This window comes from Idiotropiscis lumnitzeri, chromosome 13 (assembly GCF_059441095.1).
Source record: "Idiotropiscis lumnitzeri isolate Australia: NSW breed Sydney's pygmy pipehorse chromosome 13, RoL_Ilum_1.0, whole genome shotgun sequence".
Taxonomy (NCBI): Eukaryota; Metazoa; Chordata; class Actinopteri; order Syngnathiformes; family Syngnathidae; genus Idiotropiscis; species Idiotropiscis lumnitzeri.
Window position 1 is genome coordinate 4,997,554 of NC_142403.1, and position 27,780 is coordinate 5,025,333.

The following is a 27,780-nucleotide window of genomic DNA, read 5'->3' on the forward strand; positions in this document are numbered from 1 at the left end:
CCGTAATGGGCTGTTGTCACTTGTCCAAACTTGCTCCTCACTTTGAACTTTTAGCACAAGATCCAAGTCAACAGCATGGTTGTGTTGTGGGTGGTGAAAAAGAAAAGGTTGGACGCGCTGTTTTGGTGCTTACGATGCACTTTGTAGTTCGTGTTCTTTCGCTTAAACATCGTCTTTATGGAACCCAAAACATTTCCAAACTACAGATGTCGAATTTCTTTTCGGGACAAGCGCGACAAGAACAATTGCAACTAATGTTACTTCGTCTTCAGCCGTGTCAGCCGCTTCTGAATTTGAATCGCCAGCCACGAACTCGACTTGTTTACATTCTTGTTCAGAAAGGTGGAGTCACGTGACGACACGCGCTGTCGCCGTCTTAAAGGGGCATGAACATCGCCGCAGACAGAAAAGATTTCTTTTTCTTTTTTTTTTTTAGACACCGAATTTACCGACATGGTCAAAATGATGTCGGTCATTGTTATACATTTCGGTCACGGTAAATTTTCGGTTTATCGCCCAGCCCTAAAATCACGCTTACTCTCACACAATAACAGGATGCATTTCGTTAGTCCTAACGTCATGTACAATCACCGTGTCACATGTCATCATCCACACTGCTTGTCCTGTGCAGGGTCGCGGGGGGGGGGGGTGCTGGAGCCTATCCCAGCTGACTACAGGCGAAAGGCGCACTACACCCTGAACAGGTCGCCGTCAGTCACAGGGCAGACATAGACACAGTCACCGAGTGGGAACCGAACCCACGCTGCCCACACACAAGTCATGCGGGTGTATTACGACACCATTAGTGACTCCTCACGGTCTCACATCAAAATAAAAAAGAAAAAAGCAGAACGCTTCTATACTTTTATAGGTTGAAGTGGACCAGAGTAGTAATGTGCATTTGCATTTGGTGGCGATCGGTCGCCATTTTAGACAACAAAACTGACAAACCACACGCTTTACCCAATCACAATGCAGATGGGCTGTTAGGAAAAATCCAGACATTTTCACAAAATTCCCGATGGCCACCAAGTCCCTGGTGCTTGGCAGTACAAATCCAATTTTTTTATTTTTAATTGATTGCACGACATAAAAATCTTGACATTTCGTCTTTGGCATCTTTCCAATACGAATAAGTCATGCTGCCAACGCAACCTAGCTTTTCAGGTGTTTTCAAAATTTATTTTTTTCTTTGGGTCCACGTAAAACGGACCGAGCTTCATTTCCCACCCTGGTCCGGACCGTTTATACAGATATGGATACACAAAAATGAATCCTGGTGTGGCTCCACCAACTGGACCAAGATTCACTTTTTACGGTGGACTCGTGGCGGTTCCAGGCCTACTCGGTCCGGTTCACTTCAGGAATGAATACAAATCACTGCCCATCCGCACTAACTACATGCGCCTTTTTGGTCTTGGCAAGCTACCGTGGCCAGACAGCATGGGAGGGAAAAAATAACCTGTCGTGAATGCTGTACCGAAGTCTATCCTTGATCCTCCATCTTCTGTTTAGCTACGCTGACGCCAGCGTGTTGTGGGTCAGGGAATGCAGAGCACACCTTCTCCTTCCGGGCTGTACGCATTCGCCTCTGTTCCAAAATTAGAAACAATGCGTCGCAAAACCTGCATTCAATAAGATGCTCTTGATGCTCACAATTATTTTGCAGCTCTAATAATAGCACACATATGCGGAGCAGGAATGCATTGCTCTGGACCGGACAAGTGCGCTAAAAGACTTTTCTGATGAGACACCATTTGACGGCATGCAGCACCTTTAAGTTTTGTATTTGAGTCCCCCTGCCTTTAAATTTTTGTGAGCAGAAAATCACGCTTACTCTCACACAATAACAGGATGCATTTCATTAGTCCTAATGTCATGTAACGTCATGAAGTGTACCGTCATGTTCTTGGCTTGGCTGGAAGAAACCAAGAATTTTTTTTTTTTCCAACACATTAAAGGGACACTTTAATGAGCGTAAGATTGGCACTTAAATAATAGGTTTGCATGTAAAAATGGCATCAGTACTAAAATGCCCCAAAAGACTCTGCAGTGATTTAATTTTTTTTTCTTTTTTTTGTGATGAGATTTATGACAAATTGGCACGCCCCCTTTTGGAGATTGGCTGGTTATTTTTTTCCAGTCTCAGCGTCTACGTCACAGCAGTGAGGCAAGCGTTGTAATATTGCTCGGTTTGTCAGTTCTGTTGTCTGAAGCGGCGACCAATCGACACCAAAATGCAAACTTACTTTACTACCGGTGTCCACATAAACCTTTGAAAGTAAAAAGCATTCTGCACTATCGGTTGGATTTATTGACATCAAACTTGAGCTCATGTGATCACATACACAAAATCAAAAATACCGTGGCGGTCGCTTCTCCACTTACACAAGCTGAAGCGGACAAGAGCAAGAATGTGCACACGAACGCCGACTGCTAATCTTTCGTTAAGTGTCAGGAGGCAACCGGCAGCCAGGCAAGGATGTGCACGAATACTAATTCCTACTTCAGTCTCTGTAAATATCCTGACTGGTGCTTTTATGCCATGCATCTGCACCGTGATAAGCAAAGAAGCAGTGTGCTAGTATGCGTGTCGTGCCAACCTACATATAAAGTATGGAGCGCTCCCGGTGAATCTGCTCACTTTCACATTTCCTCATTCTCATCTAAATCAGCCACGGAGAGGTTAATCCTTTTAAAATGTTGAAGGTGTCCACGTGAATTTTGGTGCCAATTTTTTGGGACATTATAAGTAAAGAAAGTGCAATGATTTTCAATGGAGAGTTTTAATTGGTACCTTCCGTGACTCCCAATAAAACATGGAGAGAGTGGAGGGGGGGCCTGGCCATAATCCTCATTAAAAGTAGGTGTTTTTCAAGTTGTCACTTATTTCCTAATGAATGGATAAAAAAAGAAAATGATAATTAATTTCAGTTTCCTGATCAAAAACTATATAAACTGAGCTTGTTGGTAAAAAAGGGTCCATCTTGGCTGGATAATTCCTTAAAGGCCCCTGCACAAGATACTAACCAGACAGCAACACGTTTGCCTCTATCAACTTGCAGTGTAAGAAGTGATGTCTGTGGTGAAGCAAAGACTAAGAAACTGTCCATTTGTGCTTTTTCCTGTGGATGCTAAAAATAGGACCTGAATGTACGAACCAGGTGGCTACACTGCAAGCTATCAACTTACAAGAACAATGCAGTTAGAGCAGACACAAAGAGGATGTAAAAATAAATAAATAAATAAAAGAAAGGTTCGCTTTAGAAGCCAGTTTGGTTGCAGATCTTGTTTTTTGGGGGGAAATAGAGCTGTTTCATTGCACATCATCATCCACTGTTACGGAAAGTAGGTCAGTGCCAGAAACCATATAACAGCATCACAACTGTTTTTGTGCAGATGATCAAGAAATATTTGGAAATGCCGCAACCTCATGATGCATCCATTCATGTGCACATGCTCTGTTTTACTGTGATACTTTTGTGAAACTGAACTAAAGAATGAAATCGTTTTTTGAAAATATGAAAGAATTATCAAGATGTACATATTATTTTATCGTTTTGTCTGAGGAAAATGATCAAGATATTTAGTATGTTGACTGAATGAGCCCAGTTATTCATCATTTAGGTTGTCATGTGGAGTGTGAAAAATGAAAATCATGCAAGCAGTTCTCCAACTTGTGAAGAAAAAGCAAGGAAGAAAAATGCTGGTCCAGCATATTTGCTGTTTTGTTTGTGCAACTGCATTGTGGCCAGTGACAATTTGTGCAATCAGCTGTAGATGACATCGAATTGGCTCGCTACTGCCAACAGTTAAGCCCGGATCGAACAAAAACACAAACCTAGCTCAATAATGTGTGGGGCACGAGGGACAACACAGATAACATGACTGTCGCAATTTCAATAAAGAAATCAAAAGACAAATAAAAATATACTTCCTAGAAACTAATCTGTACACACATCTCCAATTAAATGTAGTGGAATCCAATTCTAAGTGTACTTATTAACCAAAACAGAACTGTCTTGCATCCCGATATCGTTTGATTTCACGTGAATTGGTGCTCGGCAAAAAATACCCTCTTCATCTCCGGTAGTGGGCGTGGTATTTGTATAGCCATCGCCTCTGCTTTGGTGTTCTCAGCGACCCACCTGATCTATCGGATTTTCTTTGTGTTTTAATTTGTGTTCTAATAACCTGCTAATTTCAGGGCATATGGGAACCTCTTTAGGAGCAAATATGCTATTTGCATTAAATATGTATAGCATTTCTCACTGGAGTGATCTATTCAATGATTTATACTTTGGTCTCAAACAGTGGAGGTGTACAATGCAGTGTGATTCACAGCTGCAAGGGTGGCTAATACGCCTCAAAACTAAGATCTGTGTCATATCTTTTGTGCAGTGTTTGAAGAGGAGAAAAAAAAGGGTAGGTGGTGGTTGTATGATCTGTTGAGAAGATCCATCCATCCATCCATCCATCCATCATCTGTACCGCTTCTCCTCACTAGGGTCGCGGGGGGTGCTGGAGCCTATCCCAGCTATCTTCGGGCAGTAGGCGGTGTTGAGAAGAATATAGTCTAAATGCGATGGCAATCAAAAACAAATCAACCACAATTCGGAATACACTAAACTACAGAGTGGATTTCTATAGTAAATTTAAATGTAGGGCATCAACAATTAATCGGCAGACCGATTAATCGGTCGATTATGGTCCTTCATTGGCCAATATCATCAACCAAATGGCCGATGTTAGAAGATTGTTTTTACCTTTATTTACAGGCGGCGTTGTAGACTAGTAACACAGGTAAATAATAATTAAAATTACAATGACGTTCCATTCCTTTCCACAAGGATGCAGTGCCAGCCCTCTATTATATTGTTCAGAATGCTCTGTTTTTGTTGTATTGTATGTATTACACAAACAGTAAATCTATCCAATAACCATCCATCCATCTATTTACAACAATGCTTATGCTGTTCAAGGTTGCGGGCTGCTTGAGCCGAATGGCGGACTTCCCCCTGAACTGGTTGCCAGTTAGTTGCAGGCCACATACAATAAAACTTTATCCTTAAATATCTATGATGCAATTTGTTGATAAGGTAATTCATCCTATGGACCTGTCAGTCATCACAGTTTAAAAAGAAAAGAAAAAACACAGCGCAACAAAAATAAAACTAATGTGTTAAATATGACACATATTCAAGTACTGGCAACACATGCAAAGCCAAGCCTAGGATTAATGTTCTTTAAGTAAATGCACACAATGAATTCTGGGAACCAAAAAGGCCATTTTTTTAACATTAAATTTACAGTTGACCCCTATTTGTGGCGAATAGAGACCAGGCCAGCCCGCGAATACCAAAATTTGCATAGAATTGACACACATTAGTAGTACGCAATCCATTGAAATGAATTAGTAAGCAATTCATGGAAATGTAATTGTGATTTTTTTTTTTAATCTAATTTATATATTTATCTGAATTATTGTTGTATTGCACTGGAGAGGGGAGCTCTCTTAATCTCGTTGCACACTTGAGTACAATGACAATAAAGGGATTTCTGATTCTGATTCTGATTCTGATTTGGAGTTTGGCTTCTCACGATCATGAAAACATTATAGGGTGGTTCTAAGAATGGATGATCCAGCAAGACGGTCAAACTCTAACCCTCGTTTTGTCAACATTTTCTTTCCTTTATGATTAATCACAATATTTCATTGCTTACAACTTTGCAGACATACTGCAGAGGTAAAATAAACAATTTGATTGAGAGTTTACGTGTGTATGTATTTTGAGTGGTGAAAAATAGCCACCGCGGCCACTTTCTCTTTGTGACATGCAAACACATCCTTGTAATTAAATACCCTTAAAATGAACAGCATGTCAATCCAACGAAATACAATTTAACCGAGTCACTCGCTGTCCATAATTTCATCACGTCGCCAGAGAAAAATTACATTAGGTTTGTTTCCTCCTGTGTCCACAAGCTAACTCCGAAAATTTACTACTCTAATCACTGTATACATTCCACCAGCATGACGTTAGTAAGTGGAACCAAAATTTGAACAAGCTCCTAGTAAAAAACAATGCTAACATTTTTCAAAACCATTTTTTTTTCTATGATTACCAAGTAAGCTATGTGTCCAGTTTTATTGGTCACGCGCTTGAAATAAAATAAATCGATAAACAAATCCACGCTAATTGCACACATATTTCTTTAGAGTATTCTTGCGGGTGAGTCAACAGATGCTCCATTTTGCGAAGTGAACGGTGATCATTTGATGGTGTCCACCGTGCCACGAAATCTAGTACATTTTCTACACACAATTGGTTATATGTACCACTTTTCAATTTAATGTAGTTGTAAAAAGGTAGCGAAGCCATTCAACTGTAAAATATTCAAATTAATTTATTTTGTTTCGTTTTTTTTTTTTTTTTTGAGTGTGTGTGGTGCGTGAACTATCTTTATTTAATCAGAGCACACTGCACGGAGGTTTTGATTTAAAGCATATTTCATTTTAACCTGGTTTTGAACAAGTTGTACAAGTATAATTGTGCTCTCGTGTCACACTCCTGAGAACCGCCCTATAATCAAAGTGAAACGATTCATGTGCCTAACAGTGCAATGTGTGTTTGCGTTGTGGACACTTCTGGGATTCTCTGTGTCGCTTCCAGCTATCGTGTGACATGCATGTTATTCTGTAGTGATTACTAATTTTTCCATCATTGCCCAGCCTTTATGTATCCTGCACTTCTATGCCTCAACACATATCGCAGACATCCCATTAACAAGAACATTTTTAAGAATCACAAATTTGGACATACGAGCTTTTCCAAGGACAGCGACGATATGTAACCGGTCATAGCAAAAAGAGTCGGAACTCACTCAGGTAGATTCCGAGATAGGAGCAAAAAATGGTTCAGGGGGTCAAACTTTTACCTCATTCATAGATAAAAGTTTTATTTTCAAGAAATAAACCGTCTTTACATGGAGACTTTTTTTGTCATTTTGATTGAAACCATTCCAAATGAAGATCTCTCTCTCTCTCACCGGTTTACATGTGACGTGATCTTTTACGATCCGCCGTTTACATGCTCCACCCTGATCAGTTGTGTGATACGCAGAGATCGACGAGTTCGCAGTCGAATGTGAAGCGGTTGACATGAAAATAAACACCTCAGAGTCTGAGCCCATGGTCCTCAGTCAGAAGAGGATGGAGTGGCTTCTACAGGTAAAGGAAGAGATGCTGCACCAAAAGGAGGAGTTCAAGTACCTTGGGGTCATTTGCACAAGTGAGGGGAGGATGGAGTGGGAGATTGACAGATTGACAGTGTTTTGGATTCTGTATCTGGGTTTCTATGTTCCTCGATGCCTCCGCCAAACAACCTCATCAGAAACAGTGTTTTTCTCAGAAATTCCAGTTTTAGTTTTACCGTATTCAGGGTTCCACGAAACAGTACAATTTGGTTTGGTGCAGTGTGCAGCTGATGTCGGATATCAGCATAACAGCACCATTCACATGTTCTCAGTAAAGAAGAGTGGCACCATTGCAAGGGGACAACGTGGAAATCACCAGTGAATTCAAACCAAAAATCGTGTCTAAATGCTAAAATGAATAATGATGCTTGCATCGTCACCAAAAAACGAAATCAACTAATTACTTTTAGACAGTTCACAATGGACCATCTGTCCCTCTCGTTGAGAGTGAGCGTGCTGACAGCACTACAACTATGCAAATATGACAAGCGGCTGCATTTAAAGTACACTTGACAAAATAACCATCATAAAACTCCCAGTAGAAGCAAACCATGCTTTTTAGCCGGGTTCAATTTATACGTTTCCTCATCACCAATTTGCTGACATCCTGCCATAAAAATGGGTGCAAGGCAATGCAAAAGTAGATTCGTTGACAAGATTTATTTTTTTCCCAAATACACACAAAAGCATGTCGTTTCTGTCGCTCATTGAGCTTTTAGAGTGGGAATGGGGATTGTAGGAATGCGGCATGAGATTTGGTACCGTTTATACTTGATTTAACTCCCAAGTTTCCTTTTTTTTCTCCATTTCCTCACTGCTGATAAAATACATGGTTGCTGTTCCGCGGAGAAGCTGCTGTGTACAAATGACTTCAGATGAGTCAGTGAGTCACCCATTTGAGAGCTGTTGGGAGAATGAAACAGAAGACAGACCATCTCCCCTACAGACCAGTATGGACGATGATAGGTTATTTGCCATCAAAAAACATTTTAGCATTGGTTCATGCTTAATAGAGGTCATAATTACTTTGATATGGTTGAAGTTTGACATCTATGTGGTTTGTAGTTCACAAACAATAGGCATGAAAAACAAGTTGATTAGGGTGCAACGATTAATCGTCAACAAGTAAATGATTATAAAATTTGATTGAAATTAATCAATAATTATTTTTGTTCATTGGTGAATCATTTAAATACCTATTTTAAATTAAATGTGTCCAAATGCTAAGATTTTAGCTTCTCAACAATAAATTATAAAAAAAAAATATAAAAAAAAAAAGGAAAACAATGATCAACATTTTTGCTAATTTTCTGGCAAATTATAGACAAAACCACAAACTGAATCATAATTGATGTATTTTCCGAGCATTTTCCACACTGTTGATTTGAGATGCCATGAATAAAGTGATGGAAATGGCAAAGGTTCTCAACCACTGGTCTGCGACCCAGTAATGGTCCGCGGGGCACTTGATAGCACAGACACAAAAATATTTATTTAATTATGTCCTTCTCACATAGATGGGACTACCCGACTTGTATCAACTAAATACATATAATCTCTTCCTGTGGCTGTGTTTTTTCCAACACTGTGCCGGTGTATACTGTGCTGATTGAAACTGACATCTGTTTGCATTGGACCATCCTCTAAAGCCATACACTGTGAATACATAGCGTGGCTGGTCAAGCTCATCCCTTACAAGATGACAATGGAAAAGGACAGACGCAAGACATTTGGTACTATATTAGAGCAATATATATTAGTGTTGGCAGTCAGTGTCCCAATCTGATATTGATCTTGACCTGATATCTTATATCAGCCCCCCTTACCAAAAAACAAAACAAAACAAAAAAAAAACGTATCGGATTATATCGGTCTGCATCCCATATCTCTGACATTACTACTCATATAAAAGCAGGACATTACAGACTCAGGTCAGACCATATACTGAATGTAAAAAAATGCGGCCAACACATTTGTGACAAGGTAGAGAATAAATTGTCTTTAAGTGCAAAACACATCTGCCCAACATGATCACACAAATATCACCTCATTAAAAGTGGTGAAAACGAGTCAGTTGGGACTTCCTTACTTCTACGACTGCCTGCTAAACATGCTGCAGTTTAGCTCCTAACTCAGTAGTCAGATCCTCCATCATCGTCTCCATGGCACTTCTTCCAAGTTACAGGAGTCATGCAAATTGCTAAACTAACGTGCTGTTGTTGTGAAAGATCGGAATTAAATGTATATGGGTGACTGAGTACACTTCACAGCGGTCTTGCTGGAACCACGTCAAAGTGACGCATAACCAACTTTGTTCAAAATAGCAGGCAATTAAATGGCTGGAGATAAAACGAATAGGAAATAATGCTGCAAACATAGCTGAACAGGAAATGTTAAGGCTGTAAGGAGGAGTGGCCAAGAAGATTAAAAGTATATTAATATTGAGGATAAGCAAATCAGAAAATGTACGGCTATAATATCATGAATGCATATAATATTACAAATGTGATTTGTTTTTACAATACAATCTTCCATTTTGATTTTGACTTTTGAAATCTGCACAATAAAATAGAATTATTTATTTATTTTTTAATCAACTTCTGTCGGAAGAATTATTTTTCTATGCCTCTTATTTAGAAATGTACTTTTGTACAAAAATATGAAGGCTACTTTGCTGCTGTTTACGTTTGATAATATTATATAACAGCACGACTAGATGCTTTGATCATTTGATGCAGGTCTGATTAATGTCCGTTCAACTTAAAGTGAGAAAAAGTAAACAGCCATAGTGTGTTTATAGAATAACTGAAAATATCTTGGCCTATATCCTAAAATAATTTTTTTCTATATTGCCCAGCACTATTACCTACTTTTTGTCTTCGTTTGAATAGTATCACTTGATCAAGTCTCTTCTATTATCTCATACAAAAAAGCCCTTGCCTCAGGCGCCTGGAAAAAATGCACCTCAAAATTAGAAAGTTGCTCCTTCAATTACGTCACTGAGCAGCAAAACTGACACCCAAAAAAAGTAACTTCGAGCCATGCATTCTCTTGCCAAAATATTTTTAGCTACCAAATTCTGAATGCTTTCAAGTGGAAGTCAACCCACAAAAAATCTTTGTGATATATTCTATGCGTCTTCACTAGTTTAAACATTCTGACGAATACTGCGTTTGTGGAATACATGATAAGCAGCAAAATCCACCTGTTTTTAGCCATCTCAGGGGGCGGCCATTTTGTCACTTTCTGTCGACTGAAAATGACATCACAGTTGCTCAGGGCTCACGTAAAGACCAATCACGGCTCACCTATTTTCTGAGACTGGCAGCAATTGGCAAAATGGCCACCACTGATGTTCAAATGTACAAAAACGGGTGGCTTTTTACTGCTAAACTCAATATTCCACAAACGCAATATTAACGAGAATGCCGTGTTTTGACTAGTGGGGCTTCATCAAACATATTCTGGTAAGTCAATTCTTTGGGTTGACTTCCACTTTAAACTCTTACTCTTTGTGGATATGTCACCGAGGGAAGTAGTTTGATGTGGCATGAGAACAAACCTGCCACAGAATTACACAAGCATGTATGTTTATCTGGGCCTGAATCTTGCGCGTGATTATGTAAGTGTGTCAGTGAGACTGGGTGTGCCTGTTTTAAAAACAAAATGTCATTCAGGAAGCATGTACATGCCACTGAATAAATTCACAAAGAAGCACTAACAAAGTGCAAACCACAACTCTTTGGCATATTTCCACTTTGTTGTATACCTTCTTGCGCTCGTGTCCCTTCCTATTTTTTGTTTGCAGAAAGGTCATCAAGGGACCTCTGTCGACTTATTGTTAACCACAAAAACCTCAGTAGACTGTTGCAATTCCAACAATGGGCTTTCCTCATGTTCAATGACAGAAAAGGCCAATGATAACAATACTTGTTAGTTTTTCCAACAGTGGAACTGAGCAGACCTTTTGCATGTTTTGCTTTGACGTGACATGATGAGGAGAGTTTACGCAAGGGATAGAACTTGTTTGACCTGAGCCACCAGATTGGACAAGAAATGGTTAAATATTTTGATCCAGTGGAAACAAAGTTAGTATCAGCCTCTTGAAAGCTGACATGCTATCTCCTGAATGTTGATTCTGATGCACCGTCTCCGGTGAGTTACTGTTCAAAGTTCCTAATTTTCTTCTATGTGACCAAATGCAGGAAGTAGTTCAACAAAATTTTAAATAAAAACAAAAAAATAAGGCATACACAGTATGAACAACTAGCATTATGTACTCTACATCTCTGTTTCTTCTCAAACCCATTACCAAAACATTCATGAGTCAGCAACATGGCCGTTGCCAAGGAAACCAGATGATAGCTGCAGAGATGCTCTGAATTACTAAGGGTCAACTGAACATAGTAGACAAGAAACATTTAAAAAACTTGATTTTTTTTGGGACAGTGTGCAAATATAATAATGTAACAACACATTTGAAACCGACAGATATGAAATCTGAACATATTGATGTTAGTTTGAAGTAAAGACAGGTTAACCAGAATCAGCACTATTAAGTTGAGGCACTCATAATATACAGGATGACCGTCTTGAACTCTCTTCTGCAACAGTATTACGGGTTGATTCAAATTCACTGTAAAAAAATGAGGAGTGATATTTACTTGAAAAATCCTAGTAAAGTTTTTTTCACTCAGAAATTCTAAGAACACTCCACAGCTCCTTCAGTTATAGACTGTTACACCCTCGCTGTACCAAAGAGAGATTTCGCCGCTCCTTCCTGCCGACTGCTGTCAGACTTTTTAACAAGAACATTGGGTCAGGCCTACAAACGGGAGGGCATTAGTGCAATTGTGCAGTCCTTGGATGCAATATACACTACTACTGTACTTTCAGCCAATGGTGTACTTAAATATTGACCAATGATGTATTTTGTTTACCATTACAGTATTCTTATAACAGTACTTCTATCACTGCAGTATTTCTACCATTGCAGGACGTTCACTATTACAGTACTTTTATCATTGCAGTACTTTTATCATTGCAGTATATTTTATCATTGCAGTACTTTTACTATTACAGTACTTTTACCATTGCAGTATATTTTATCATTGCAGTACTTTTCTATCATTTCAGTACTCTTACCTTTACAGTACTTTTATCATTGCAATATTTTTATGATTGCAGTATTTTCAATCATTCAGTAGTTTTTATCATTACAGCGTTTGCCACTCTGTATAATGGACAGGCATTAGGAGTGTTTCCTTACACTTAGATAAGTTTATACTGTGTATATTTGCATGCTTTTTATGAATGTCTGCTGCTAATGTTATACATTAACGGCTACATTATGCCGCCGACTCTGTGTGATCTATATCTTTGCTGCTGTAACACCTCAAATTTCCCCATTGTGGGACTAATAAAGGACATCTTTATCTTTATCTTTAAACAAGAGGCGTTCTCGAGTACATTTTACAACTTCATTAAAAAGTCCCTCCAAGGTTGAACCCACTTTATGATTTTGTACACACATTTCACACAAAAAGGAGCTCAAAGTTAGAGGATCAAACTCATAACCTCAAACGGCCACTCTACACCTGAGCCATGCCACAGCCACGGCCCGTTAGTATATTATTGGTGTCAGGTGCAAACCTCGGAATCCTACCTCCAAAGCTACGTGGATTATTTTTTTTGGCCTCCTTTTCGTGATACCAGCAATATACTCACCCCAGAGCCATAACGCAGGTGTAGAGCAGCCATCTCCAAATCTGGAGGTTGACAGTTCAATCCTCAATCACATTGAATAACCTTGCGTATGAAATGTACTAGGTGAAAAAGTAAAAGCTAACTTCCCATGAGTGGCTGTTTTTAATTCAATAAACTAGTGAAATTTATTCAAAAACTCTTGTGTAAAATTTACTTAGAATGTCTGACTGAAAAAAAATTACTAGATTTTTTTTTTTTCAACTAAATATCACTCTCCATTTTTTTACAGCATTTAATGTTCAGTTGGACAAGTCGGTAGTGACAAGTATTGCAGCGGACCCGGCCCACAATTTTGCAATGTACATGAAAAATTAACATTATTGTGGACTATTCGTCACTGGTAGAAATGTTGATTCGGAAGGCATTTAAAACAACGCCCCTGTATTTACCAAATATTTTGTTGAGAACTTTCAGGCAACTTTCAACATCTATTGAATACTTGCCTCAGTGCCTTAAAACCAACATAAAGTCATCATTAAATGTCTTCAACCTCAAGTATTACCTATACAAGCCATGGCATGAAGCTTTAAAAAGCAAAGCTAACAGGGATTAGCTTCCAATTTTAACACTTGACTATAATCCTGCAATCACACAGGCCATGCTAAGCCTGAGCTAGCCATGCAAACGGAAGAAGCCTGGAGACTGTTTTTCTCTCCAAATGTCTCTGCCCAACACTTGGGAAATATTTCCTCAAAAATAGGAAAGGAGCAGGAGATGGGGAACACATTGCCTTATCAGACTTTGAATTTATGTCCATTGTGTTGTTATATTATTATCTATTGGAAAATATAATTTGATTGAAGTGCATGACAGTAGCAGCATGGAAAAATTGATTAGCACGTCTGCCTCAGAATTCTGAGGTTGTGGGTTTGAATCTTGTCTGCTGTCTTCCTAAATGGAGTTTCCAGGTTACCCTCACACTTGTGTGGGTTTTCTAGTTTTGGGTCATCTCGAGACCCGCCCAGTGGGTACTCCGTGCTCAAAAATGGATGGATGGATGGTGGACATGTTATAATGTAAAGGTTTCTGAGCCATCACATTCAAGTCTGAACAAATCAGCATGTCTGTCTGATTGTGTATTTTACAGATGGACTTTGTGGTTTCTGGGTCTCACTCTGACTCCCAGACAAGTGTGCTATCTGCTATGGGCAATGTGGAATGTCGACAAGGTGTGTCATTTATCACCCAGTGAAGTGGCTCTTCATTATGTTGAAAGTTGGTTGAATACAATGAGTACATGTGGCAACATAACACTTGGGAATGTCTGTGTGTAAGTGCATGTGTTGAGTCAGGATTTATAGTTTTCTTACAAAACACTCACTGGAATAGTCCATTTTTGTCAACAATTCATACTTCCTTTCCACTTTAGTAAAATGTGGTTTTAGTAAGCAAACAAAAACAATAATCTTCACAGAAACATGCAACATGCGTCAACCTAACAGACTCAGCACTAAGGAAGAGAAATTGTGGCTAGAAAATTAAACAGACGAAAAAAGGAATCAGTTCATAAAATACTGTGCGCAGTGCAAACACCAATATGATGGAAAGACGCACAACTAATATAGCTTCATAATCGCCACAGCCACGTTTTAATGAAATGTCTAATAGCTAAAACTGATACCAAAACGAACACATTCAACATCCACCCATCTTTGACGTCGCTTATCCTGTCTAGGGTCACGGAAGTACGGGAGTCTATCCCGTCTGACTTAAGGCGAGAGGCGATCGGGGCCTGTACTGGTCGACAGCCGACAGCCAATCACAGGGACATTAAATCAATGTTAATTATTCCAACTAAAACACAAAGAATAACTAATGTAACTGGAACAGATAACAAATGCAGGTACTTGAGTGCCTACTGCGGCCTTCCACCTAATGATGTCATCCAGGAATCATAAAGCTATCGTTATTTTCTTTTTGTTTTAATTGTCATCACTGTGCTTGAAATGACAACTATAGCTCGATCCAAACATGGACGGGAGCAAAGACATTAAGACTAAATACAGACAGAGATTTTAAACAAGAGAGCCAGCTGGGCACATAAGCCCCCCTGCACAATACCTCCAAATAAATCCTTTACGAAGTGGGAAAGGGGGCAGGGGGGCTGTTGTGTACAACAAAACAAAAGGTATATACGGTCCAATTAGTGACAATTCTGTGTTAGTGTCAATTCTACCTATTTGATGAAGAATCTGAGGCTTTTTTCCCGTTGGGAACAGCATTGAAGTAATTGGAATGTATGCACTTAAAATAGCATGACAGCTTATGACATTTGAACCTCCTCAACATTCACTTGCCAGCAGAAGCCGTGTAGTTACAAGGACATAAAGGGGGGATTACCCCGAATCGCATCAGGAACGAGCGCAGCATGTTAATAAAAAAATATTTAGACTTACCTTCCATCATGGTTGCAGATTTGCATTCCTCTACCTCCAAGGAGTCTGAATCGAAAGCGGGAGATGTGGGGAAGAGAAGAAGAAACCCCAGTTACTGGAAAGCTTCGTTCGTCCGAATTGATGGACAGCAGTGCGGCCGTGTGTGTGTGGCTAACGTAACGCCCTGGCTAACAGTGAGCCTATAACACCCGCCTGTCAACTAACCAGGGAGGGAGAGATACAAAGAGAGCGAAGAGGTGGGGGCCTGGTCGGGTTGGACTCGCTGCAGATAAGAGCAAGTGGATTTAATCCATGGATGCTGCTGCGGCGGCAATGGTGCGATGGTGGCGCCTGTCTTTGCTGCTACCTTGGCGCTAACCAACACATTCAGCAGAGGATGCTTAGAGGAGGGCAAAAACAGAGGAGGGCAAAAGCAGAGAAGAGAGGAAACGAGCGAGGGAGGAGAGGGTTTGTGTGTGCAATGTGCATGCCTGTTTGGAAGGGGAGGGGGCAGAGTTAGCTTGATGACGTCATATAGACGCAGCCAATCTCTGCGGCCCGGTGAAGAGTCACATGGCCCGCAGCCTGACTCATTAGAAAAGCTCTCTTCCTTGACGAATGCCGATTGACAAAAAAAAATACGAAATGCGGTGCAAGGCTAGCACGCGTAATGTAGCAAGAAAAGTGCATACACAAATGAAGGAATTGTGTACAAAGTAAACGCATGCATAAACCCCTTGCTGCATGCACGCCAGCCTACCTTGTTTTGTCAGTGTAGTGCGCTGTGCCTGCCCAGCGGAGAATGTCAATTATTTGCTCACAGACTGCTATTGGGATCTCAGTAACCACCCACATTTGGAGCGCGTGCGCACACACATGGCTGAGAAAACACAAGTGAACAAAATTGCTGTGTGCTCAAAATGCATGATGTCTTCTGTGTGCTTCTGTGCCCGCCCAGCTCGGAATATCATTGTTGTTTCATTGCCTTTATCTGTTCGTCATTTAATTCCCACGTAACTCTTTTGCTATCTATTCCTGTCTTTGTGTTTGACTCCTGCACCTGGATAAAGATTGATTGGCGTGAGCGTGACGTCATGGCATTCCAAGCAGCGCGTCTGCACTCCTGTGCATGTTTAGTGTGGCCGATTGTAATCTGACAAGAGAGTGCGAGGCTTAAATTAAGAAAATCATATTTTCGATCTCGTGATAGGTATTTGTTGGCCATAGGCGGTGACCCTGTCACAGCTCTATTGTCCTTCCATACATATATACATATATATATATTATAGATTTTAGTTATTACTCGTACATATGAATGCATAGGTTATTTATAACTATGCATCAACTTTTCGAAAAGCTTCTCTTTGAATAGTTCGAGTGACAAAATACTGATTTTTCTTCTAATTTCTCATGTTCATCCATTTCCATTGACGTCTAGGCACATATGCATTGTAACTGGGTGGGCTGGTCGTGAAAACGTATTCAATCAGATTGTGGCGGACATTAGGACCATGCCTCTCACCCAGCAGACATCCCGTTTGGGGGCGTATTCATGTGAATGTTTGTTGGCGCGAATTTGTGATTGTGCTTTATTCTGTTGTTGGCAGTCTTGGAATAAAGACGTGTTCACAGTCAGTCGTGTGTGCTCATTTCAACTGCCACATGATGTCACTATATTGCGATTCTTAAGTATAATAATGCCGGGAAAGTTTTATGCACAGAATTACACCTTGTGAGAAATATAAATATATTTGTGATATTTCAAGCGAGTTACTTGCTAGCTATATTTCCATGTCAACGAAAACATGATGTTCAAATACATATTTTTTGTAATGCGAAAGCGTTTATTTCAAGGCCTTGGATTCACACAATTTCACCCACGCTATAGCTAGCCAGGCGGCACATGACAGCCGAGCATCGCACATTAGCCAATATCCCCAGCAGGAAAAGCAAGAAGCATGGGTGTTCAACAAGGACACGCCATTAAAAGCCTGACTCACACCAGGGCTGGTTAAACCCGGTGCTGTCAGCACCACTCCACAGTCAAATGTGCTTGAAGCCATTTTTACACTTAGGCAGATGCGATGACATCATCAACAAGCATTATACCGATTGTTCATGCCAGTCCAAATTTATATCTTCGGCCAAATTCATACAGTCTGCCGAAAATACTCACATACTGCACATCCCTAAAAGAATATGTTGATTTGATTGGATTTATTTCTTTAATTTGTACTTGTCTGTTCAAGCCAGGGATTCTTGGGCATGTGGTGGCCTGCCACCGTGTGAAGTTGGCCCAATGTCGCACCTTCCTGTGTAACCCTGGTTATGTAAAGGTTTTCATTGAGAACCCTAATCAGTTCATATCCAACACGTCCCGATCTTAGTGCTAAGTTGAGGGCTAAAACCAACAAGTGTTCAGTCTTCTCGCCAGGATTAAAAATTGGTGCATATCAACGCTGAAATGAGACTTTGTCCCTTTCACCTGTATTACAACCAAACGCTACACATTAATTAACCATTTTTTTTCAGGTTGGCAATATTTTTTTTCCAATCACACACTCATTAAAGCCGAGAACGAAACAATGTATTGACTTCCGACATAGCGACCGTGGACATGTTCAGAGGTGTGTAATGTCATGGGAAACCTATTGGCCTTTTCATAAGATTTATAAACAATAAAGGCAAGGGTACATTTGGGTGACAGATCACAATTGGGGTTAAGTAGAGAGATATGCCACAAAAGATTAGTTTTTGGAGGGAGGGGATGACCGGAGGGGGTCTTAAATAAAACAAACTACATTTAAAAAAAAGAATCCAGCAGGACCTGTGAGTGAGAAGGACAAATCATGAATGTTGTAAATAGTTGAATGGATAAGACTGCTGCTTCATAGTAGTCACTTCTTAAGGAAATGGCTGGGAACCAAACTTCCAGTTTTGGGTATGTGGAAAGAGGTGCCTGACACAATAAATATTTTGTTTAGAGTCATTCAGCAAAGTATGGCTAGCCTACTCACTAACATCAGCTCTACAAGACAGCATCCATTTATTTCACCACAAAAAGAGAATGTCCAACATTAATCCCAGCAACGAGGGAAATTAATTATTTCATCAATAATCAGACAAACTATGTCTTTATTTCCATGTTATCTATTCTTAAATCAACTTGGAATATTTTGTCTCAAGATTAGGAAAGCATTTTGAAAATGTAAATGAAGGCTGTATTCACGTATAGAGCAAATGCATGTCCATTGTTGTCTTTAGGTCATTTAAATGAATATGATATTTTTTGCTTGTTCTATCAAGTAAACTTTATGCAGATAAATTCTTGAATTGCTTTTGTCCAAATATAATCTCCCTTACTGCCATTTTATGGTCAATATGGATAAATAGAACTGCGTAGATTAAATCACCAAGCCAATTTGATGAATGATTTTGGCGCCATCTCCTGATGGCTGTTGATACTACAAGACTAGTCGCTTTAAACCCAAAAATAAAAAAATAACCCTCTTCATATAGCTCTTAAATGGTATTAGATGAAAAATATATATATATAACCTTGTGTATGCTGTGTAACACGACACTTGGTTGCCATTCACCCAAAAACATATTTACAATGTATTCCCGCCTTTTATCTCTGGGTGGCAGTCAAGACCTTCCATCATCAGCAAAGCCATCAAGCAGCCGCATGGTGGTAGTGGCATTTCACAGTTTGCTTCTACGGTATGTCAGAAATGAGTTCATCACAGAGCACTGAAACATATAAAGTGGTCAGATTGTATCACGGTCTAACTTTACTGGTCCCTCAACATACAACCATGATAGTTCATACCACTATAAACAAAAGTGATTACACCCAGGGCTGCCTTTACTTACTCATAGGCCCATCAAATATAGGCCTCCACCCTAATCCTAATTTAGATGCTCAACTCATTTTCAATATTGACAATCAGATCAGTGTGCATATTGATGCTTTGCGTCAATTTAAACAAATAGAACAGCCAACAAACCAAAAGCTTCACACACTCTACAACATTTTATTAATTTATAAGTGTTGCACTGACATAACAAACAACACTTAACCAAATTAGCACATGTAGTGCACTCTTGAACCTAAAATACTTACCCAGATCCAAATAGTGCTTAAAAAGTCATAAATACAGTACAAGAATGTACAAAACACCAGAGAGGGGCTGGATTAAGCTAAACCGGAGTTGAATTTTAGTCCGGCCCCCGTGCTTGTAATGTGGTCACGTTTCTCAGCCCGAGCTTGTAAGCTTCCAAGCATTTATGCGATTGCAAGGACTCGCCAGTGTGGTGATCCGCATCTTTTGTACCATGATAGTTTTAAGACCTCTGAGACACACCAATCGACCGTCGAGGCCAACTGTCGCGTGCGCCAAGAAGTCGGCAGGTCGGACCGGAAAATGAGGGAAGTACATACTGCAAAACCCGACGGAGACACCAATGACCACGGACCTTCTGCGTAGGTGGGAAAAGTACAATACAATGCAATTTTATTTTTAGAACGCATTTCACAACAGGTGGAGCTGTAACAAAGTGCTTTCCATATGGAGTAATATAAATTGGCAGGTAATAAGAACACAAATGAAAACACATAAACACATTTACAATAGATACCAGAAGAACAGCAGAACAGTGACAGTCTCATGTTGAGTCGAAAGCGAGAGAATAAAAATGTGTCTTCAAACGGGTTTTAAAAGTGGACAGAGAGGGGTCTTGCCTAAAATTTAATGGAAGCTCATTCCATAGGTAAGGCGCAATCCCCCATAAGGCTCCGCTTAGTCCTCGGCACCTCCAGCAGCATTTGCTCCAAAGACCTGAGGTAGCGGGCAGGTGCGTAGGGGTGGAGGAGCTCAGAGAGATACGCTGGGGCGAGGCCATTTAAAGATTTGAAGACGAACAGAAGTATCTTAAAGAGAACTCTAAAGTGCACCGGGAGCCAGTGAAGAGAGGTTCAGATTGGGGTGATGTGATCCGTTTTCTGAGCCCCAGTTAAAAGGCGAGCGGCAGAATTTTGGACCAGTTGGAGGCGATTGAGTGTGGACTGGCTGACTCCAAAGTAAAGTGCATTATATTTATCTAGAATAGATGTAACGAATGCATGGATTACTGTTTCTAAGTGCTGTTGGGAAACAAAGGGCTTTACTTTTGCCAGCTGCCTAAAATGAAATAAAATGGATTAAACGACAGCACTGATCTGCTGATCTAATTCAAAATCACTGTCCAGTTTAAAACCCAAGTTTGAGATGGTTGGCTTTAGATAAGATGTCAGGGGGCCGAGATCAACAGGATTGAGAGTAGAAGGGCCACTGGGACCGAACACCATAACTTCTTTCTTCTTTTCATTGAAATTCAGGAAGTTAAGTGACATCCAGATTTTGATATCCTCTAAACAGGACAAAAGTGGTCTCAAGGAGAAAGTGTCTTTTTTGCTCAGCGGGAAATAGATCTGACTGTCATCTGCATAGCAATGGAAGTACCCCTCCATGCCATCGACAGCGGCATCGATACATTGACATTGTTTAAGATGTCTTTGTCATCTTAAACAATGTCAAAGTGACATAACTTACCAAATGACTCTTAAAGACATCTGTCATAAGGATTCATTCATGTTCATGACAGAAGTCATGTCATGATTATGACAGTTTTATGACTGTCTAATGAACCCACATTCAAATAAAGAGTTACCCATGGTTCTTTATGAACTTGAACAAAGGGACTGATGGAAAGTCCAACAAGTGACTGAATAATATGAAACTATCACGACTTTTAAGACACGATACCTCACTATGGAGGCGTCCAGTTGGATCAAAACAAGGCGCCTCATCTGGCTCCTCTCAAAGCTGGGGAGCAGCGGCTCGACTCTGAGCCCCTCCCGGATGACCGAGCTTCTCACCTTATCTTGAAGGGGGAACCCGGACACCCTGCGGAAGAAATGTTACTGGCCGCTCCACTGGCTGCTCCAACCGCCAGTTTAAATTATAGTTGTGTCAGTCATGCGTTTGATCCCAGCCAGATAGGAGCTACGCCCTTGATTTGCCCTCACTCGCAGCAGACCGCCCCGCCCCCTGATCGCTGTTGCGGGCTCCCATCGTGTGCACGTGCCAGTGCGGGCTCGTGACCGATTCTTCCACTCAAACATGATTAAAGAGAAAATATGAAGACTACTCCGTAAATAATTCAACATGCTTCAGGAAAGAAGAGGCGGAAGGCTGCATCATAACGTATGCTTTTTACATGCTAAAAAGTGCTGTGCTGATGTCATTTTCATTCATTATCTTCTCCTTACAAAAATCGCAAGCGATGCCAGGGGTCTTCAGGTAGTGTTGTGACTCGTCCACGGCAGGACTGTAGCTAACCTAACAAACATGCTAACCAGACGACTACCGTGCCTCCACATTTTCCGACTATGAAGAGAAAGTCCACAGACAGTCGCGGTTCGACCAACTGGTGAAATGATGCCAGCGTGGCCTTAAGCCAAAGTATTTAAACACACTTTTTATTTTGTCTTTACATGTTTCATTTGTCACGTCTTCTTTCTCAAGGACTTGTGCCATTTCCAAGAAAACCTCCAACCTGCTCCTCAACGCCCACCACCCCTTCCATTACATGCACTGATAAGGGATGATGATTGGGCAGTACCCACCCTCCGATTAGGCTGCAGTGAGTGCAGTCAAAGCAAAACAAAATTCCACTCAACAGCAGGGAAAGACATGTTGGGTGATAAGACAAGAGGATGGAAGCATGCCATTTCCAGTGCCTACGTGCCAACCAGCCACTCTCGATGCACCGTTCGTGCTGGCAGCCAGTCACACTAGTCTATCATCACCCCACTTATTGCCACTTATACATACACACCACAACAAACCCACCCACTAACTAATTATTTGATGATGCTGAGGAAGCTGATGCCTGATGCCTGATGCCACTGAAACTATTTTAGTTTCTCAAGTATTTGGACTGTAATTCTTTTTTTTTTTTTTTACGATTGAGCATCTACATGCCACAACCATGGATTTGAAATGAAACAAATAACATGTGACTGAAGTGTGGATTTGTTTTTTCGAAGAGACAAGGGACTTGGAGGAGAAGCATACAAATATTGCAAGACCCTGCAAAATAATGTGATAATTTAGATACTTTTTCAAACACACCACCACACATTTGGTAATTTATTGTTAATATCAAGAGAGATTGCCTATGACTTGAAGCAATGGGGAATGACGCAGTCAGTGTTGGTAAAATTCATTTTCTAGGCAAACTAGATCAAAGTTCAGGTCACCAATTTTAAAATGAACTAGTTCAGTTTGTATTTTCGAATGGAACATTTTTCATCAAGTTTGTCGTTCCAAAAATAAACTAATCAATAGTTCTTTTACTTTACATCCTGTAGTACAGGGTTTAAAGACCTGCGACGCCACAATGGAATTCTGTCATTATGAAAAATTAAGAAAAAAAAAATCCCCACATTCCATTGGAGCCTCGGGGCAGATCATCTTTCTCTGGTGTGCGCGCACATTTGGGCTGAAACGAAACCTCAAGTAACAGGTACCTCGATTACAAAAAATACTGGAGACACTTTTTTTTCTTCGGGGTCACGCTTATTTACTGTACATGTACACTGCCAAGAAGAAGACAAGCTATCCACAGTGACAATTGTAAATGGCATGTATGACAGTAACGCACCGTCAATGTGGTATGAAGGCCAACTTCAAAATACAGAGAGATATAAGAATATTTTCTATTTAAATCACAGATTATTGGATATTAACTTTCACAATCTTGGGCTTTGGTTTACCAAATAGATGACAAATGGTCATCAGTCCAACATACCATTTAACTCAAATCATACTTCACATTGAGCAGTACATATAAGAAACGGTGCATCCTACAAGGAACCACAGCAAGTTGGCTCTCCTTGGAACATGGCTGTGATGACAGAATGGAGCCAGGTGAGCTCAGAGGGATTTGTAAAATGAAGATTTTCCATGACATGAAACCTCCACCATCATCTAGGCTTTCCAACACCCACGAGTGCTGCTATAATACAGGTTACGTGTGAGTGTACATGCACTCCAGTAGGAGCCTGGCCGGGCCTCCCAGTGACGCATTTAATTCTGTGCCCATAATTCATGAAGCATCTTAAAATAGGAGTGTGGATTTTTTAGGATTTGCAGTAGGCTATCTGACGACACCTCAGAGTGCTTCACAGTGTGGCTGCGTACATGCAGTAGAGCAGGAAAGCAGATACAGAGGAATTATGGGGAAAACAAAGCTGTTTATTTCAATTGCAATTTTTAACAATTATCATAAATGATGTCAAATAAATGTCATATGGCCATGTTTGGTACAAGCCCCTCCAAAATGGAAGGGGAAGCGACAACTCAGTTGCTGTTTGTCTTTATGTGCCCTGTGATTCACTGGCATCCATTCCAGGTTGGACCCCTTCCAAAGTAACAGAGAAAGGACAAGCAGCAGAAAATTGCTGATTTATTCATTAATCTATTCATTGAACCTTAAAGACACTTGATGACGAAGCAGCTGCCGGCTGAAGAAACTTATTTTGGCCACTTGCATCTTGTTCTTTTGGTCTGTGCCAACATCTTGTGTCCAGAGGGCATGCTGGTAACATGGATTAATGACTAAATTGCCCTTTCAGATCGACTTCATTTTCACCACAACAAACGAGTCCGCATCAGTGCAGACCTGAGCTGGGCTTTGTCTGGTCCCTCACCTAGGACCCGTTTGTGTGCGTGTCATGAGCCAGCATTAGGATTCCGAAGGTCCTGCACAGATTACTTTGACATGGCCACTCAAAACCTGGAATCTGATTGGACAAAGATTCACAGTAAATTCATTCGACGGGCAGCAATGAAATGAATATAATAGACTGTTGAGAATGAACTAAAACAATTTCATCGAGGTTTTAAATGAAGGCTATTGTTTCTGATCGTGAATGGGACAGCAGATAAAGCCTTAAAGCCCTGATTGGTGTATACCAGCATTCAGTGACAAGGCCACTCTTAATCAGCACCACTGGCTATAAGTGATGGATGTGATTGGACAAACACAAAACACAGGTGCTGGTTCATGTGAATCATCACCTGGATTGACACCTGCTCCGTTTCAATGACAAGAATTTCTAAACAAGACCAAAAGCGATTGGTTGCCTGTGCAGGCTGGTACCTGATAGTCTTATTCAACCATCCCCAGGCATGCTGTTACGAAACACAATCAGCATAATTTATCAAACAGATGAATAATTTCTCAAGCAGGTGGTAATTATTTATTGATCTTGACTAATCAACTTGAATGAATACATAGTACACACCACGCCACAACAATTATACTTAGTTGTTTCAGGTGTTCGGACCTGTGTGGTTCTTTGTATCAGTATTTACACATGATTATTAATTTACTACACAAATTGGTTATTATTAACCCAACTTGTCACCCTGTCAGGCCCATGCAAGGGATTCATAGATTTGAAAATAAATCAATTTATTTATGGGAAGAGTCGGGCACATGAAGATTATAACACAGTAATAATAAGCAAATAAAGCAAGGAATATTTTTTACAATAGTCTTGTTGTGCCAGTGCAGATTCTGTTGATTATTCTGGCCTGGTTGTGTTGGTACTGTATCTGCTATTAGTCGATTTCTTCTATCATTCTGTTAATGAAAACCTGTGGAATGTTACCTCTGTAATCTATGAATGTGACTAGAAGTATATGTAAAAAATAAATAAATAAATAAATGATTGGCATGAGGTCTTTTTTCATTTGAAATTCAAAGTGCTTTTATTGGTGGAAATGTTTCTGCCGTTGATATGTTAAAGGGAGCAAAAATGCCTCCATGCTGTAGAAATGTTGCTTGCAAATGACGACGGTGATGTTATCCTACAGGGAAATGTCTGGAGAATGTGTCTCGGTATTCAACTTCGCCACAGTTGCTATGGCAACCTGACGGAGAGGACTTGGTCGTCCCTGTCAGTGTGTGAGAGAGGCCCTGCATAAATCCAACATGTATTACTTACCTGCATATGGGATTTCCAAAAAATACTTATCCTTGGATTTTTTTTTTTGTAATCAAAACAATGCTGTTGCTAGAATGCTCATTGGATGTATTCTGATTTGACACCCAGAGTAACCTGCTCTGTTTCAAAAGCCTTAAGTAAAAATAGCCTCAACTTGCAACATTTCCTCCTCAATTTTTATTCACTTTTTTGATAAAATAAGCCTCATTGCTTAGTTTTTCTGCCAGCATTTTTGTGCTTAGGGTCACCCAGTCTCAATGTTACAGCTACCATAAACACAAGTGTATTTTCAGACTCGAGATAACTTTGATTTTACTCCATACTTTTGTTCACAAACTTCACACTCAGTCTGTGTCTTGATGGGGTTTCTCCTTTTTCACACAGAACAAACAAGAAGCCAAAATTTCCAACTTATTTATAATAGGTCCATTTTGTAATCACTTTTTCTAAAATTGAAGTGGCACCTTGTATGTATGTGTCAACTTTATATTCAAGAAATGTTATGAATTTACAGTGACACGTTTGCAGCCCATAGACAGGATTTTTTACTGTCAAAAGAAAATAAAATGCTGTAGGAACAGTGCTAGTTAATTGCTGCTCCGAGCATCAACCACATTAGTTGACAATATAGTTCATGTGATTAATAAGATGCAAGTGATCTTCCCAAGTTGTAACGGTCAAACATCATTGTAAAAAAAGCTCTTACATGGAGGATACCGATTCCAATGAACCCTTACAGGTACAACAATGTTACTCAATATACTGCCAAATAATTATAAATAAATATAACGGGTATATTTTCTTGAATATATAGTCTCATTAATGTGGCAAACACGTACCGACTGTCTGCGGTCCTGTACAGTACACAGCCCATCAATGATGTTGCTCTGCATTCTCGGCCACTTCATCATCGCTCCCCTAATTGGCTCAGAGGGTATAAATAGCCACATCCATCACAAGTCTGATTTACTTGCTTCACTCACAAGGTTAATGCAGCTCCGAGGGACCCAAAGCGGGCCATTGGGTTATCTTTTGCTTTGAAGAGACACTGGTCAAACAGATACAGGAAGGAAAAGTGATTTTTGCTTTGAGCATAACATAAGCATTATTGTCATATTTCATAGATAGTTTGTCAGTAATACAAGCGGCAATAGTTAGTAATAACACATTTAACAATGCTCCTTGACGCAGGTTTTAATAATAAAAAAGTGTTCATACAGTTTGTCATAAATGTCTAGCTTATCTAAAGATAGTACGTGCTGTATTTGCGCCAACGCGCCCAGCAGGTAGCCACGCTGACGCAAAAACAAGGTTCACATAATTTAATCAAGAGCTTATTTTTAACCCTAGTAACTAATAGGTCAAAGGTTAGATAAGGTCAAATACACTAGTGATGAAATGATGTGTCTCCAAGTCGTTCCTTTATTGGAGTGCAATTGTGAAAGCGGGTTAAACACAACAGCATTACATCAACTCTTTTTCCTCTTTTTTTTCTTACTGTAGGGACTTTTCAGTCCTCAAATGTGATCACCATTTCCCAAGTTAACCATGACCTCAGACACAAAAGAATGGTGGGAAATTTTTAACTTGCTGTCCCTTCAGACGTCACTGTCTTTATAAAGAGTAACCGGGGAGGCTCCCTGTCCCATTTGTCCCGTCTTTCTTTATTCCTCATCGTCATACGCACGCAAAAGTGGTGCCATCGAATTATGTCAGAGCCAAGATGACTAGAGACCCGTATTATGGAAAATTGTGGGGAGCACAACACTATGGATCCTGATGATATAATTGGCCCGTGATTTGGAGTGCATACAAGGGCAGGCCACATCAGAGCTCTTAACGTGGATCACAAGGAAATTAGATAAGTGGCTTGGCTTGTTTTTTAATTTTTTTTTCAATGTATTGATTGCTTTGATTTATTCATATATGCAATGCTCCCCTCCCTGCACTGTGTGAACACTTTAGGGAAGAGGGCCGTTTTCTGTTCCAGCGTGACTGCATCCCAATTCACCAACCGCAGTCCGTAAAGCCATGCTTTGAGGAATCTGGAGTGGAAGAACTTGAGAGCTCTGACCTTAAACCACATCAAACACTGTTGTGATGAACTAGAAGAGCGCTTGTGAAAAAGGCTCTCTCTTAATTTTGGTGACCTATGACCTCACAAATATTCCCTAAGATGAATGGACAAACATTCAAACATCTTGGCGAAAGTCTCACAAGAGTGTAAACTGTAGCTGCACTTCAATGTAGTAATAGCGTACAAGTTGCGCGTATGAAATCCCGATGAGAAGGAGGGGGGAAAAAAACAAGAAGCAGATGAAA

General features: G+C 40.2%; 1 protein-coding gene across 7 annotated transcripts in view; it reads right to left on the bottom strand.

Moving 5' to 3' along the window:
• sgip1a (SH3GL interacting endocytic adaptor 1a) overlaps positions 1-16,256 on the bottom strand; it is a 55,887-nt gene extending 39,631 nt beyond the window's left edge. For 5 of the 7 annotated variants that reach the window (XM_088312433.1, XM_088312437.1, XM_088312438.1 and 2 more), the window contains exon 1: positions 15,420-15,884. In XM_088312433.1, the coding sequence (XP_088168559.1) occupies positions 15,420-15,429 (10 nt within the window). In that variant the 5' untranslated portion in view covers positions 15,430-15,884. Of the gene's footprint in view, positions 1-15,419; positions 15,885-16,158 lie in introns of those variants that run through there. The other 2 variants (XM_088312431.1, XM_088312432.1) reach the window with 2 other exon arrangements.
• Positions 16,257-27,780: the final 11,524 nt, after the last annotated feature.